This window comes from Prorops nasuta, unplaced genomic scaffold (assembly GCF_024137725.1).
Source record: "Prorops nasuta isolate Cenicafe-Biocafe unplaced genomic scaffold, Cenicafe_Pnas_1.2 PNAS00008, whole genome shotgun sequence".
NCBI classification, from domain to species: Eukaryota; Metazoa; Arthropoda; class Insecta; order Hymenoptera; family Bethylidae; genus Prorops; species Prorops nasuta.
In genome coordinates, this window is record NW_027116805.1 from 4,574,858 (window position 1) to 4,589,785 (window position 14,928).

The following is a 14,928-nucleotide window of genomic DNA, read 5'->3' on the forward strand; positions in this document are numbered from 1 at the left end:
TTTAGTTTGCTTTACTTGTACTTGTGTGGTTGGCGAGGCGAGTACCGAAACACAACGAAACGAGTGAAAACCAGTGGAACAACAGCGTCGTGTTTAATGTCGGATTTCCTTGATTTTCAGTAGTGATCAATCTCGAAAGAAAATTTTATTGACAAAGAATGGCGTCTGACGAAGAAGTGGACGAGAGTTATGCAGGTAGGATAAGAAAAACATTGAAAATTTTATGAATTCTTCTCGCTCAAGACGCAGGACGCGCGCTTTTCGTAAATGGCTGCCATGTCAATTGGTACCTCAACCTTTTTTCATGCCACCGGCTTACTAAGGAAAACCTATCAATTTTCTATGTAACTTCGAATTTCCTCTTCACTCATCTACCTTTCCTCTCAAACATTCTTATCAATTCATTCACCGTCAAATCCACGTTTTCCCCTCCAAAACGTGCCAGGTTAACCTTTTAATTGTCAAACCGGAGCTTCCGTTTCTTTCTATCTTCTCCGATTTTCCATTAGATAACTGTACCGATTGTATGTATACTTTCCAAACATTAGTCCGCCTTTTCTTTATTTAGTTAAGTTTTTTTACTATTTTTTACTCCTCAAAAGTAATTTCTTCCCTGATTTTTTCTCTATTTTTTTTCAATCTTTTCCCTGCTGTTTTTAATTTTGAGATATATTAACTTATTAACTATGTACTGTGTTCCTACTCCAATTTTGTCAATGAGTGATGTATTTTCACAGCATTTTTTTTCATTTCCAAACCATCTTTTTATTACGCTATTCTTTCTTTAGGGTTTCTTCTCTCTCTTTTATTTCTCGCTGCTTTTCTCATTCCCCAACACATGTACAAAGTTAATTATGCGAAAATTGTAATCTTTGAAACTTCTTATCGATCGGTCCACGCTTTATTTTTACGCATTTAAACGTCTACGTTTTCACGCTTCTTAATGCATTTTTCGATCCTTTTCTTAGCTAGCACGAAAATCCTTTGTATATTTTTCTAGCGTATAGCTAAATTTTCCATATCTTATTTTCGTAACGAATAGTAAACACGAGTTGGTTCTTTATTTAATATTAACAAATATGAATGAGATTTTTTGTATTATGATGTCATCGTTAATATAGAACATTACTTGAGTATAATATAAATATGTAGCAAAATTAACTAAATTTAAATCGTTTCACATCGTGTAAATAAATAATTGATGATTCTATCTGAGCGTAAATTAGAACTAGCTATTCTGGAAATTCTAATTTGTAAAAAAAGTGAAGTTAGAGGAAATAGTTTCTATTAACAATCGAAATTAGGTTGTAAAGCAGAGTCAATAATCGGGACAAATAACTTAGATTTTCTTTAAAAAGCGTTCTATACATTTAACCGGTGAAAATGTTCTTAATTATATTGGTAATAAATAGTGATGATGTAAATAAATAAAGATTTGAAAAATATTGGAATTTTATTGCTAAAAAGTGAAAGAGATTTTGCAATATGTGCAATTCTCCATCTGGCATAATTATGTATTGCTGTATATTCACTATCTCGTTCTCTTTGTGTACGCGTGTTGTATATGTAACTCGTGTAAAACGATGTGTGCGTGAATATGTATGCACACAACTATATTAACTGATCCATAGTTAAAAGAGACATATCAACAAAAATACTGAGAGAATTTGTTATTTCCTAAGTTTTCTCCTGGTAAAAATAGTAGTTTTAAAAATGATACGCTTGTATTAATGCATAAACGAGTCTGTGAATGTGCAACACAAACACAGAATACGGTTTGCCCTTTCAAAGAAAATGGCGGCCGCACACTTGTACAAAGCATTCGGCGAACGCGGATTACTGTAAAATTTATGGTTTTCCTCGATTTTCCTTTTTCACCATTCATAATTGTTAATAATATTCCTGTTTTCTTCAAATAATTATATGCCATGCTTTTATGACATTTTTCTCTCGTATTCTACGAACGTAGAAAAAAATTAAAAATTAATAAGTTTCATGATCGATGTAGTTATAGCGTCGTTTGTAACGGAGTATTGATCGTTGGGGGGTAAAATTAATGTTTTTTTTTCCTTTTTCATCTTTTTCAGGCGCACCAAAATACTACGCTGTTCAAGCTCACTTTTATACTAAATTCTTTTATGACCTTCGGAATAAGCTGTTTTTTTTAATTACAATCGATAGTTAATTAATTGCGCGTTATATAATTCTAATGTTAATAAGTTGTGTTGACGTTGGGTATTCTTTATTTTTTACTGACTTCATGTTTTAATCTGAGTAATTATTAAAAAATTATTATGAATGGTTTCAAAATATTAAAACTGTATAAGAAAAATTATCAATAATATGATCAAATTATTAATAGTTTCTTAAAAAGTTGTTGATAAATTTATAAATTCTTAATAAATTTCAATTTCTTATAAATTTCTTATCGTATATAGGTTACTATATATTAACAAATTATTTTTGTAAATATTTTATTGCATATATTGCTGTACTTTAGAATTATTAATATAGGATAATAAAATGATTGTAATTGATTAAAGGAGAGCTTGTTATTAATATTTATGTAATAATTAACATTGTCTATAGTTTTAAGCAGTACATAACAATGCATTAAAGAATATTTATAAAACTTTATTTTGCTTTATTTACATACATTATTTATTACATATTGCATTATTTGTTTTCAGCTGAAGACGATATGGAGGAAACAGGAGGTCATGTTTCCAATGTCACTCAAGCAATAGATGGATCTTCAGATGCAGAAGAATCCCAAAGAGTGGTGAGTTATAGCTTAAAATTGGAGGATTTTATTATATTGCAAATGTCTGCATGTTAGGAAAAACAATTTCCAAGAGGTTAAAAAACTTTTTATATTTTTATAATAGGAGGATGATGATTATGAGCCTGAAGAGAGGAAAAAGAAAAAAGGAAAGAAACGAAAAGCACGAAGTGAAGATAAAAAGGGAAAGAAAAAGAAGAAAAAGAAAAAGTCTGATTCAGGAGACGTATGTATTTAATGTTATGCAATATCTAAAAAATCAATTATAACTACAGTAAAAATCTTTGTTTTAATAATTAATTTGTAGGAAAGTGATTTTGGAGGAGGAGAAAATAATGACATTGCTGGTGATGACAGTGATTATGCAGGAAATAGAAAGAGTAGGAAATCTTCATCTCGAAAATCTTCTAGCCATAGTGCTCCGGCAGCACAAAGCCAAGAGCCCACAACTGGAATGCCAACAATCGAAGAAGTGTGCAATACTTTTGGATTAACAGATGTACAGATTGAATACTCGGATGCTGATTTCCAGAATTTAACGACATACAAGCTTTTCCAACAGCATGTTAGACCACTTTTAGCAAAAGAAAATCCAAAAGTAGGTTGAATATAGCATATAAGCTTGAGAGACAAAAATTACTAAATTGAAAATTTCATATTTATTCATATTTAAAGGTTCCAATGTCAAAACTTATGATGTTGGTAGCAGCAAAATGGAGAGATTTCTCCGAGTTGAATCCACATGCTCCACCAGATGCAGATGTGTCATCAGCAAGTGTTGACGACGATAACAGAAATTCAAGGAGCAATCGCTCAGCACCGCCTCAAGAAGCTGAAGACGAAGAAGACGATGATGAGGATAGTGATAGAAAAAAGAAATTACGTGGATCCAGAGCCAAAAAAGGCAAAAAAGCTTCTAAAGTCCCAACTTTGAAGATTAAACTTGGAAAACGTAAACGTGGCAGCTCGGTACTAAATTGATTATAATTCAAATTTTTCTTTACTAATATATTTAAACACTTTATTAACAAATTTAGGGATTGCTTGCTCTTTTTTTATTAATACATAAAATTTTCAATTTTATACACAGGATGAAGAGGCAGAAGGCAGTGGTGCAGGCTCTGATAGAGATTCTGACATGGAGTTTGAGCAAATGTTAGCAGATGCAGAAGATGCTCCAGGTGCTGATGGATCCAACAAAGGAGTGATTGAGGAAGCTGGAGTTGAGCCACCAGCTGAGCCTCCTGTTCGCAGAAAGGCTAAAACAAAAATTGGAAATAAAACAAAGAAAAAGAAGAAAACAAAGACTACATCCAAATTCCCGGATGGAGAGGAAGGTGTTCAGGTAGAGTTGAGCAGCTTTTGCTTGTGCGTTCATTGTTTTAAACGTGCTGATAATTATAGATTCTTGATTTTTACTTGTCTTATTATGCTGGATTTATGAATATTCTTACTATTCTTGTTCAGTCATCGCATGTTTCATTATCATATATTTAAAGAAGAGGAGTGTAGTGAAAACGAATCAAATGCATCTATTTAGTTTTAAATTTCAGTTCAAAATATTAACGTCCATTTAAATTTTCTTGAAGAGAAGAGTTATGATGTACATTTTAATGTGTTAATATATTTTGTTTTAAAGCATTGAATAAAAAATTATATGAACAAAACTTCGAAAAAATTAGAGTTTTGCACGGAAAACAGTTTATCGTATACTTTTAAAACTTCACGAACGCATATGCTATGTTGCCTGGCTCTGCCTTATATAATAAAACGAATACTTTTGATTTGCACAAATGTTAATTTTGCACGGTATTTTAACATTTTTAAACTAGTTAGAATTTATTTTATACTTTAAGTATGATTTCTATTGTGATAAAATAAGAGACATTTAATATTAACGTTAAAGATTCAACTAAATATTTATATTATTAATTAAAATTAATTGTTAATAGAGTGATCTTGAAGTAGATTTGCTTTTCTTTTTAACAGACTGATCATCAGGATTATTGCGAAGTATGTCAACAAGGGGGAGAGATCATTTTATGTGATACGTGTCCGCGAGCATATCACTTGGTATGCTTAGAGCCCGAATTGGAAGAAACGCCTGAAGGAAAGTGGAGTTGCCCTCATTGCGAAGGCGAAGGTATTGCAGGTACCTTCCTTGTGTCACCCTATTCCTGGTCCTACTACCCATGTGGATCATTAATCCTAAGTTTAATTATTATGTTTACTAATGTTGTTCTTTTTTTGTCAGGTGCAGCTGAAGATGATGATGAACACATGGAATTCTGTAGAGTTTGTAAAGATGGTGGAGAATTGCTATGTTGTGATAGTTGCACAAGTGCATATCACACTCACTGTTTAAATCCACCGCTTTCAGAAATTCCTGATGGTGATTGGAAATGTCCCAGGTGCTCTTGCCCTCCTTTACAAGGCAAAGTTGCTAAGATTCTTACTTGGAGATGGAAAGAATGTACAGATTCGCCTTCCGAAGAACCTTCTACAAGTAAAGCTGCTCCTAAGCCCAGAAAGATTCGTGAATTTTTCGTAAAATGGGCAGATATGTCTTATTGGCATTGTGATTGGATCACAGAATTACAACTCGATGTCTTCCATCCACTTATGTTTCGTAACTATTCACGTAAATATGATATGGACGAACCACCAAAATTGGAAGAGCCATTGGATGAGAGTGATACCAGGGTTAAACGCTTGAAAGAACATGATGGAGCAGCTAATCGGGATGAATATAATTTGGAAGAAAGATTTTATAGATATGGCGTTCGTCCAGAGTGGTTGGTTGTTCACAGAGTGATCAACCACCGCTTATCAAGAGATGGACGAGCAACGTATCTAGTGAAGTGGAGAGAGCTTGGTTATGATCAAGCAACCTGGGAAGATGAGCATGAAGATATTCCAGGCTTAAAACAAGCGATTGAATATTATTTGGATCTTAGAGCTGCAAACTGCTGTGATGGACCATCTTCTAGGAAAGGAAAGAAAGGCAAAGGCAAGAAATCAAAAACGCGTGAGATTATCGATGATGAGGAAAGAACACCCAAACGATACACTCCACCTCCTGAGAAGCCCACAACAGATTTGAAAAAGAAGTATGAGAGGCAACCTGATTATTTGGACTTAACGGGAATGCAACTACATCCTTACCAATTAGAGGGCTTGAACTGGTTGAGGTACTCCTGGGGACAAGGAATCGACACCATCTTGGCTGATGAGATGGGTTTGGGAAAAACGATTCAAACTATCACATTTCTGTATTCGTTGTACAAAGAAGGCCATTGCAAGGGTCCATTTTTGGTTTCCGTTCCTCTTTCCACGATTATAAATTGGGAACGTGAGTTTGAAACCTGGGCCCCAGATTTTTACTGTGTAACTTATGTAGGTGACAAGGACAGTAGAATTGTTATTCGAGAGAATGAATTGTCGTTCGAAGAAGGAGCCGTCCGTGGAAATCGTGCGACTAAAATTCGTTCGTCGCAAATTAAATTCAATGTATTATTGACGAGTTATGAACTTATTTCGATTGATTCAGCTTGCTTAGGGTCGATAGATTGGGCAGTATTGGTGGTGGACGAAGCTCACAGATTAAAATCAAATCAATCAAAATTCTTCAGGTTATTAGCATCTTATAACATTGCTTATAAACTCTTACTTACTGGTACTCCACTGCAAAATAATCTAGAAGAATTGTTCCATTTGTTGAACTTCTTGTGTCGCGATAAATTCAACGATCTAGCAGCATTCCAGAATGAATTTGCTGACATTTCAAAGGAAGAACAAGTGAAGAAGTTGCACGAGATGCTGGGGCCTCATATGTTGCGAAGATTAAAAGCTGATGTATTAAAAAATATGCCGAGTAAATCAGAGTTCATCGTCCGAGTTGAGTTATCACCAATGCAAAAGAAATATTACAAGTATATTTTAACAAGAAATTTTGAAGCTCTTAATCCAAAGGGTGGTGGTCAGCAGGTTTCGTTATTAAACATAATGATGGACCTCAAAAAGTGTTGTAATCACCCTTATTTGTTCCCTGCCGCATCTCAAGAGGCTCCAACAGGTCCTAACGGTAATTATGAAACATCAGCTTTAATAAAAGCAGCTGGGAAGCTAGTATTATTAAGTAAAATGCTCAAAAAATTAAGAGACGATGGGCACAGAGTTCTCATTTTCTCTCAAATGACTAAGATGTTGGATATTCTTGAAGATTATTTGGAAGGAGAAGGATACAAGTATGAAAGAATCGATGGTAACATTACTGGTACACAAAGGCAAGAGGCCATAGACAGATTTAATGCTCCTGGCGCTCAGCAATTTGTTTTTCTTCTCTCTACTAGAGCTGGAGGTTTAGGTATCAATTTAGCCACAGCGGATACTGTAATTATTTATGACTCTGACTGGAATCCACATAACGATATTCAGGCTTTCAGCAGGGCCCATAGGATTGGTCAAGCTAACAAAGTTATGATATATCGATTTGTTACTCGCAACTCTGTAGAAGAAAGGGTAACGCAAGTAGCTAAACGTAAGATGATGCTTACACATTTAGTAGTACGTCCCGGAATGGGTGGGAAAGGTGCGAACTTCAGTAAACAGGAGTTAGATGATATTTTGAGATTTGGTACAGAGGAATTATTTAAGGAAGAAGAAGGAAAAGAAGACGAGGCTATTCACTATGATGATAAAGCAGTTGCAGAGTTGTTGGATAGAAGCAAAGAAGGAATTGAGCAGAAAGAAAATTGGGCCAACGAGTACTTAAGTTCGTTCAAAGTTGCTTCCTATGTGACAAAGGAAGGCGAAACAGAAGAGGAGGCGGATACTGAGATCATAAAGCAGGAGGCAGAAAATACTGATCCGGCTTATTGGATAAAACTTCTGAGGCATCACTATGAACAGCAACAAGAAGACATCGCCAGAACACTCGGTAAAGGTAAACGTGTGAGGAAACAAGTTAATTACAACGACGGAGGTGTTACTGGAGACCAGGGGGCGAGGGATGATCAACCTTGGCAAGAGAATTTATCGGATTACAATAGTGACTTCAGTGCACCTAGTGACGATGACAAGGAAGATGATGACTTTGACGAAAAGGGTGATGGAGATTTACTTTCTCGGAGAAGCAGACGGCGGCTGGAAAGGCGAGATGAGAAAGATAGGCCTCTACCGCCACTTTTGGCAAGAGTTAATGGAAACATCGAAGTTTTAGGATTTAATGCCAGGCAACGTAAAGCTTTCTTGAATGCAATAATGAGATATGGAATGCCACCTCAAGATGCATTCAATTCTCAATGGCTTGTTAGGGATCTGAGAGGAAAATCGGAGAAGAACTTTAAGGCGTATGTTTCTTTATTTATGAGACATCTTTGCGAGCCAGGTGCTGATAATGCTGAAACATTTGCCGATGGAGTGCCCAGGGAAAGTTTAAGCCGACAACACGTTCTAACCAGAATTGGTGTTATGTCGTTAATAAGAAAAAAGGTAATTGATCAATTAAAAAAAAAAGATTAGTTTTCCTCCGATCTGCAAGACGTGTTTGGGGTGTTTTTAAACATTAAAAATTAAAAAATAATAAATTGTTTTTCATCTTTTAGCAGTTTTTACTGTCAATTATGTAAATCAGTTAACAAGTCTATTTTTATAAATTAAATTAAATTGGGAGATTTAAAAGTATATAAAAATATTCGTAAGCCTATTTTTTAACCATCAAATTAATGATTATTTATTAACATTATTTCATTTGCTTTTTTTCAGGTACAAGAATTTGAGCACATAAATGGTTATTACTCGATGCCAGAAATGATTCGTAAACCAGTTGAGCCGGTGAAATTGGATGGGGCAGCTGGCGGAGATGCAGCAACAACAGGCACAAGTAGTACAAGTGCAACACCAGCTACTTCAAATGCACCCAGCCCAAGTCCAGCAGCAACACCAACGTCAGCTCAGTTGCCAGCAACTTTAACTGCTACGTCTACCGAAAATAAATCGAATACGGAGACAACAGAGGTCAAGGATGTTAAGGAAGACTCAAAGGACACGGAAGCGCTGTCTGTGAAGGACGCGAAGGTAGAACAGAAAGAAACAAATGATAAAGTAGAAGAGGCTGGCTTTGAAAAAGAAAAAGATAAAGAGAAGGATGAAAAGAAAGATGAGAAAGATAGCGAAGCAACTGCCCCTGAAAAGGAAAAAGAGAAGGTGGAGGTTAAAGAAGAGAAAACTACGAAAACTGAGGAGAAATCAGAAAACCCTGCTGCAGATAAAAAATTGAAGACCGAAGGAGAGGAAGACGTAGTGATTGTAAAAGATGATGAAGAAGAGAGTGAGAAGAAAGAGGAAAAAGAAGTAAAAGAGAAGGAGACAAAGGACTGTGATTCCGATGCGGTAAAACCTAAACGTAAATTCATGTTTAATATTGCTGACGGTGGTTTTACGGAGCTGCACACTTTATGGCTAAACGAGGAAAAAGCTGCTGTTCCTGGACGTGAATATGAGATTTGGCACAGAAGGCACGATTATTGGCTTCTGGCAGGAATTGTCACTCATGGTTATGGTCGCTGGCAGGATATCCAGAACGACATTAGATTTGCAATAATCAATGAACCCTTTAAAATGGATGTAGGCAAAGGGAACTTCTTAGAAATAAAGAATAAATTTTTAGCAAGGCGCTTTAAGCTTTTAGAGCAGGCGTTAGTGATTGAGGAACAATTGAGGAGAGCTGCGTACCTGAACTTAACACAAGATCCTAATCACCCTGCAATGAGTCTCAATGCTAGATTTGCTGAAGTCGAGTGCCTTGCAGAATCACATCAGCATCTTAGTAAAGAGAGTCTCGCTGGAAATAAGCCAGCTAACGCTGTATTGCATAAAGTAAGTAGAAATGATTTTGTAATTTGTTCAAATAAGATCTCTATCTTTTATTGCAAATGCTTAGGATAAATCGTATTGTTTTATTCATTCAGGTACTGAATCAATTAGAGGAGCTGTTATCCGATATGAAATCGGACGTGAGCCGTTTGCCGGCTACTTTAGCCCGTATCCCTCCAGTTGCTCAAAGACTACAAATGTCTGAACGATCGATATTGAGTCGATTAGCTGCGACAGCGCCTGGTGGAACCAGCACACAATCTGGTCAAGCCGCGCTTCTTGCACAACAATTCCCTGCAGGCTTCTCCGGGGGACAACTACCAGCAACCTTTGCAGGAGCTGCTAATTTCGGAAACTTCAGACCCCAATACTCAGTGCCAGGTCAACCACCCCAAGGTATTATATAGTAAAAGTATGCTAGTTGAAACTTGTTTTTTAAACTCTGAATAAAATTAAATTATGTGTGGAACTGGGTTCTAAATCTAGATTTTTTCTTAATTTTTAAGAAATAATTTTATTTTATTAATTTTCCTTATATTATTATCTCTGTTGCAGCTTGAACGAATTTGGCTATAAAGGCGCTCAAAGGATCAATGGAGTCGCAAATGACATATTAGCAGTATGACAACAATCATTTGAGCTGTAATCTTATTTTTCGTAAATTATACAATTCCTAGTTGAATTTCTATAGAGACGATGCTAAGATTTGAAAGTTTAAACGTAATACCTTACAACTAAATTGCATTATATTGTATTTATTACGTGTACATTCGGCACCTAGCATCAAGGTCATGTTTTGTATTTGTATACACGGTCCACATGACAGCGACATAGATTATTTTCTTAAGTAGGCACCCGAAGAACATAATTTATATCCCTGGTGACCAGTGGTTTCATATATATATGATAAGAGTACGTTTTACTTAAATTTATTTAAGCCTAGTTTAATGCGGAAACTCAACAGATTAATCTTGAACTTGCCCTCGTCGGAGCACGTTCGCGTAATTTATTCATCAAATTTATGACAATAGTATTTCGTCGGATGCATAAAATTATTGTTATTATGTAAGGAGTACAAAAGACCATGGGACAAAACAAAAAAATTGGTACATTTTTGTGGTGGGCGAATAGCATGATTCTTTTAGTTAAGACTGAGACATTGAGTGTAGCATCCGAGAAAGAGAGAGAGCGAGAAAGAGAGAGAGAGAGAGAGGTAGAGAAATATAAATAATTTCTATCTTGTACTTTTGTAATGCACGGGTTATGTCATTAAGACAATTTTTTTTTACTTTTCATTCCTTAAAATTATTACTCTTGTAATTTTTAAAAATATTTCTAGAATTACTACTATTCATTCGAGTAGCGCATCCGTTTTTTAATTTTGTACCAACTTTTCACACGTGCAATTTTCAATTTTTCTATATAGTATGATAATGAAATGTTTAAGAATCTGATAGAAAAGCACATTATTGTTTTCTACATAAGAATATAACAAAATAATATAGCATTATTAAACCCATCATTAGGAAAGTGAATCTTTTCCATCTATCTAATGTACATTTCTAAACACTGTTACTTTAAATGTTTCAGAAAGTCTTTGAATAATCATATATCTGTTGTTTGTTGCATTTATAATTTAGGAGGTATCTATAGAATTTTTTAACAAACTATTGACTGTTTTTAATGCAACTAATGGCGGGTTGTAATAACTTCATTAAAAAAGCACATGTTTTTACCTAAATAGAATGTTTAGTCTGCTATAACAAAGAAAGTTTTGGTTGAATTTGATAATATTTGTATATACAATTGCTGCGGGTATGGAACTTTTGAGTATATAAATATTTCTTGTAAATCAATAGATGTTGGTACCCCATGCATTACATTAGTAAAAACAACTAATGTAATTACAAGAAACTGATGAAATTAAGTAAGCACATTAATTATTCAGTCTTTTCTACCCAATTTTCACAGACTCAAGTATTTTACTTTCTAATTAATAAAATTGCCAAATTAATCATTTGGTACCAGTAAATTTTTAACAGTAGTTTAGTAGAAAGTAGATAAAAAAAATTGGAAAAATCTATCGAAGGATAAGTGGTGAAATAAAGGAATAGTAGTATGGAAAATCGTTTGTTGTATGTATCAGAGCTACAGGAATAAATGAATGATGATTACATACTAATACAGAATTTAACTTGTTGAAATGTTTACTTATTGATTTAAGTATAACTAATTTTGATTTCCCTTATTATCTAAATGTAATGACCTTTTATGATTAAAAACAAGTGTATTAATAGGAGTATAAGCACATGAACTCTTTTACAGATTATAAATATTTATTTTTTACAAATGACACAATAATATTAAACTTATATGTAATCAATGTAAAGGTAAGTAAGCTGGCATTAAATTTATTTATGGTGAATGTAAAAATGTTATACTTAAGAACAATTTTAGCCAGAAGAATCTTTGTTCTGTCTCTGCTGAACCATTTCTCTAAGGTTATTTTCACTTTCCTTTAGGTTTCTTTGCAGATAACTTTTGTTGTTTTCTAATGTCTTGATTTTCTCATCAGATGCCTTCATTCTTTTTCCTAATTCAGATTTTATAGAGTCAATATCATCATGAAGGAACATTCTGCCTACAGATTCATAAGTTTTTATATTTTTAGGAAAAGAGGTTATTTCTGCAAGTGTAAGCTCAGCATGTTGTTTTGATCTACGTAAAGATTCAATTTGAATATCCGCTAGCTTTAGTTTTTGCGTTGTATCAATCATTTTCTCATGTAGCTCAGTAAACGCCTTTTTTAATTCTAGATCTGGTACTCTTGCCATCTTAATTAAAAATTATTTTATGATAAATTTATGCCGGAGATTGCTTACTCAACTGGGTAGGAGCGAGACGGCAGCAGACGGCAGGCACTCACAGGACAGGCACTGCTGCCAAATACTGCTAAGTGCTAAGTGCCAACTGCCAGGCCAGACAGAGTGAATTCTGGAACACCACCATAAACCAGTTCCGGATATGACATCAAAACTCTACAGTACATACATACATACCACTAAATGCAGTATGTATACATATATATTGTACATACACATACACCTATAGAGTTCTGATGTCATATCCGAAGTAAATTTATTTGATTGGCCTATCATAAAACCCAATCACGTTAAGAAAGCTTCTGGCCTCTGCCGCCTCTGCCTGACCGACCTGTGGTCCCTAGCAGTCCCTAGTGCCTGCCAGTTGGCAGCAGTTGGGCCCTGCCCCCTGGCCGGCTGGCCCCTGTGTAGTATGTGTGGGTCAGCTGGGGTCAGCCGGGTCAGCCCTCCATATTTCTACAGTTCGCTTATAGGAAAAGTTGATTTTCAAGGTTCTTTTGCGCTTGAAACAGTTGGAACGGTAACAATTTATGCTCCTGTACAGTAGGTCTGTTTTTTTTCGCTGTTTGCTGCACTAGTGCAATAAGTTAGTGAGAAAAAACATGTTTGTTTTATTTCAACTAAGGGTGAGTCCGACCAAATCCTGTAAGGTAAAATTTTACAATGTAGGATTGCCAATTTGCTGTGAATTAGCCAATCAGCATACGTATTTTCGAAAAATTGGCAATCCTACATGGTAAAATTTTACCTTACAGGTTTTGGTCGGACTCACCCTAATGTATTACATACACCAGTCCGATATTGTAGCGAAAAGGAACAAAACCAAATTTCACGTTGCATCAGCTCTAAAGTATTCTCAAAAATATTAAAAGCACTTATGGCCTGCAATTAGCAATATTCCTATTTTTCGTATAATATTACATTAGAAATCAAACAGATTATTCTTATGATTTTGTAGTAAATTTAACAATATGAGCTCAGTTATATTGTTATTATAATATATAAAAATTCATCAATTTATATTTTCTTATAGTCTGACTGCAAAAATAAGTTATTATGACGTTAAACGCGATTCTTCACATGTTGCTAAAAAGAAATTGTTCATTTTTCTATAAAGTATAGAATTTTATTTTTATTAATTTTCATATTATGAATTGTAGCTGTTTCAATAAATAAATAAGATTTAAAATCGTTAAAAAATATTAATAAAGAAACAATTTTGTTCAATGAAATTTATAAAGAAATAGGTAATATAATATATCACATTTTAAGGAAAGGAATAAAAGTTGATAAAATTTGGGATTATTTATATAAAATGTAATGTTTATTAATTTGTAACTGTGTACCCCTAGATATTGTAATTTCATAATCAAATGCAGTTATTAAAGATAAAAATGGTTTAGGTAAAACTAAGAGAATAACAAAAATAACTTTTCTTCAGTTGGTTGTGTATCAAGAGATTTCTTTTACATTTATTTAAAAATATTAATAACAAATAGTGAGTTAAACAAAATTAATTCTACCAATATAAGATAATTTCTTAATTACATCAAGACCTTATTAAAATAGGATTCTAGAAGAAATAATTATAATATTTCTATGTGTGCATTTACAATATAAAACAAAATAAAACATTACTGTTTTCATTATAATATAAACAATGTCATTGAAATTATTAGTTTTTAACCTAAAATATTTGACTTATTTGACATAGTTTTCTTCTTAATTAAGAGTCTTTCAATTTCAACTAATATCGCAAGAAGTTTTAATTGAACGTTGGCTAATCTTATAGATAGGAAAACAGCATCTTGAAAAATTGTTTGAGCTATTTTAAGGTTTTTAGGAATTAATATACCAAACCACTTTATGGGGTTCTCTATTGTTATATTGCAAGGATTTGATGTTTTCATATGAGCAGTGAAGCTAGTTACACTATGTTTGCTATCCACCTCTGTTACACATGATTCTAAGTTAAATAAGGAGGTTAAATTATGTTTATCCACTGGGATCTTTAAAATACTGACACTGTCCTTTCCGAATAAATATCTTACTTTAGCAAATTCTATGTATCCATTACTGTTCAACTTTTCCATTACAAAATTAATAGAAATTTTATCTTCCATTAATTCTAGAGAATTAATAACCATCTCATCGAGCTTTTGGCAAATATCATCTTTTGTTTCAACCATTTTCTTATGTTAGAAGTTTTTTACAAATACTATAATAAATACTTGTATAAAGCTCACTGAATAATAAAATAAAACTGAAAATCGACAGTCGAGTCAGCTGATACATCGACATTCGAGCATTCGACACCCAACAGATTATTGCTGTGAAATGTCAATAATTTAACATAGAAAGTGAAACGCTCTATAATTTTGTGTTATG

The 14,928-nt window shown here is 33.9% G+C and overlaps 2 protein-coding genes across 4 annotated transcripts; one reads left to right on the top strand and one right to left on the bottom strand.

Annotated features, from left to right (window-relative positions):
• Positions 1 to 4: 4 nt before the first annotated feature.
• On the top strand, positions 5 to 10,340 carry Mi-2 (chromodomain-helicase-DNA-binding protein Mi-2 homolog). 3 transcript variants are annotated; one of them, XM_066729864.1, is made up of 11 exons: positions 5 to 195; positions 2,691 to 2,782; positions 2,889 to 3,008; positions 3,090 to 3,380; positions 3,458 to 3,751; positions 3,873 to 4,127; positions 4,772 to 4,934; positions 5,043 to 8,275; positions 8,549 to 9,661; positions 9,754 to 10,054; positions 10,214 to 10,340. In XM_066729864.1, the coding sequence occupies exons 1-11, from the start codon at positions 159 to 161 to the stop codon at positions 10,216 to 10,218; spliced, it is 5,904 nt and encodes a 1,967-aa protein (XP_066585961.1). In that variant the 5' UTR covers positions 5 to 158; the 3' UTR covers positions 10,219 to 10,340. The 3 variants fall into 3 exon arrangements, with proteins under 3 accessions (XP_066585961.1, XP_066585962.1, XP_066585960.1); XM_066729865.1 differs by having other exon boundaries at positions 4,772 to 4,925; positions 5,037 to 8,275; XM_066729863.1 differs by having other exon boundaries at positions 6 to 195; positions 5,037 to 8,275.
• Positions 10,341 to 10,493: 153 nt separating this feature from the next.
• On the bottom strand, positions 10,494 to 14,873 carry Pfdn1 (prefoldin 1). The gene is made up of 2 exons (XM_066729866.1): positions 14,242 to 14,873; positions 10,494 to 12,484 (listed from the first exon to the last, which is right to left on the bottom strand). The coding sequence occupies exons 1-2, from the start codon at positions 14,727 to 14,729 to the stop codon at positions 12,112 to 12,114; spliced, it is 861 nt and encodes a 286-aa protein (XP_066585963.1). The 5' UTR covers positions 14,730 to 14,873; the 3' UTR covers positions 10,494 to 12,111.
• Between the last annotated feature and the right edge of the window lie 55 nt (positions 14,874 to 14,928).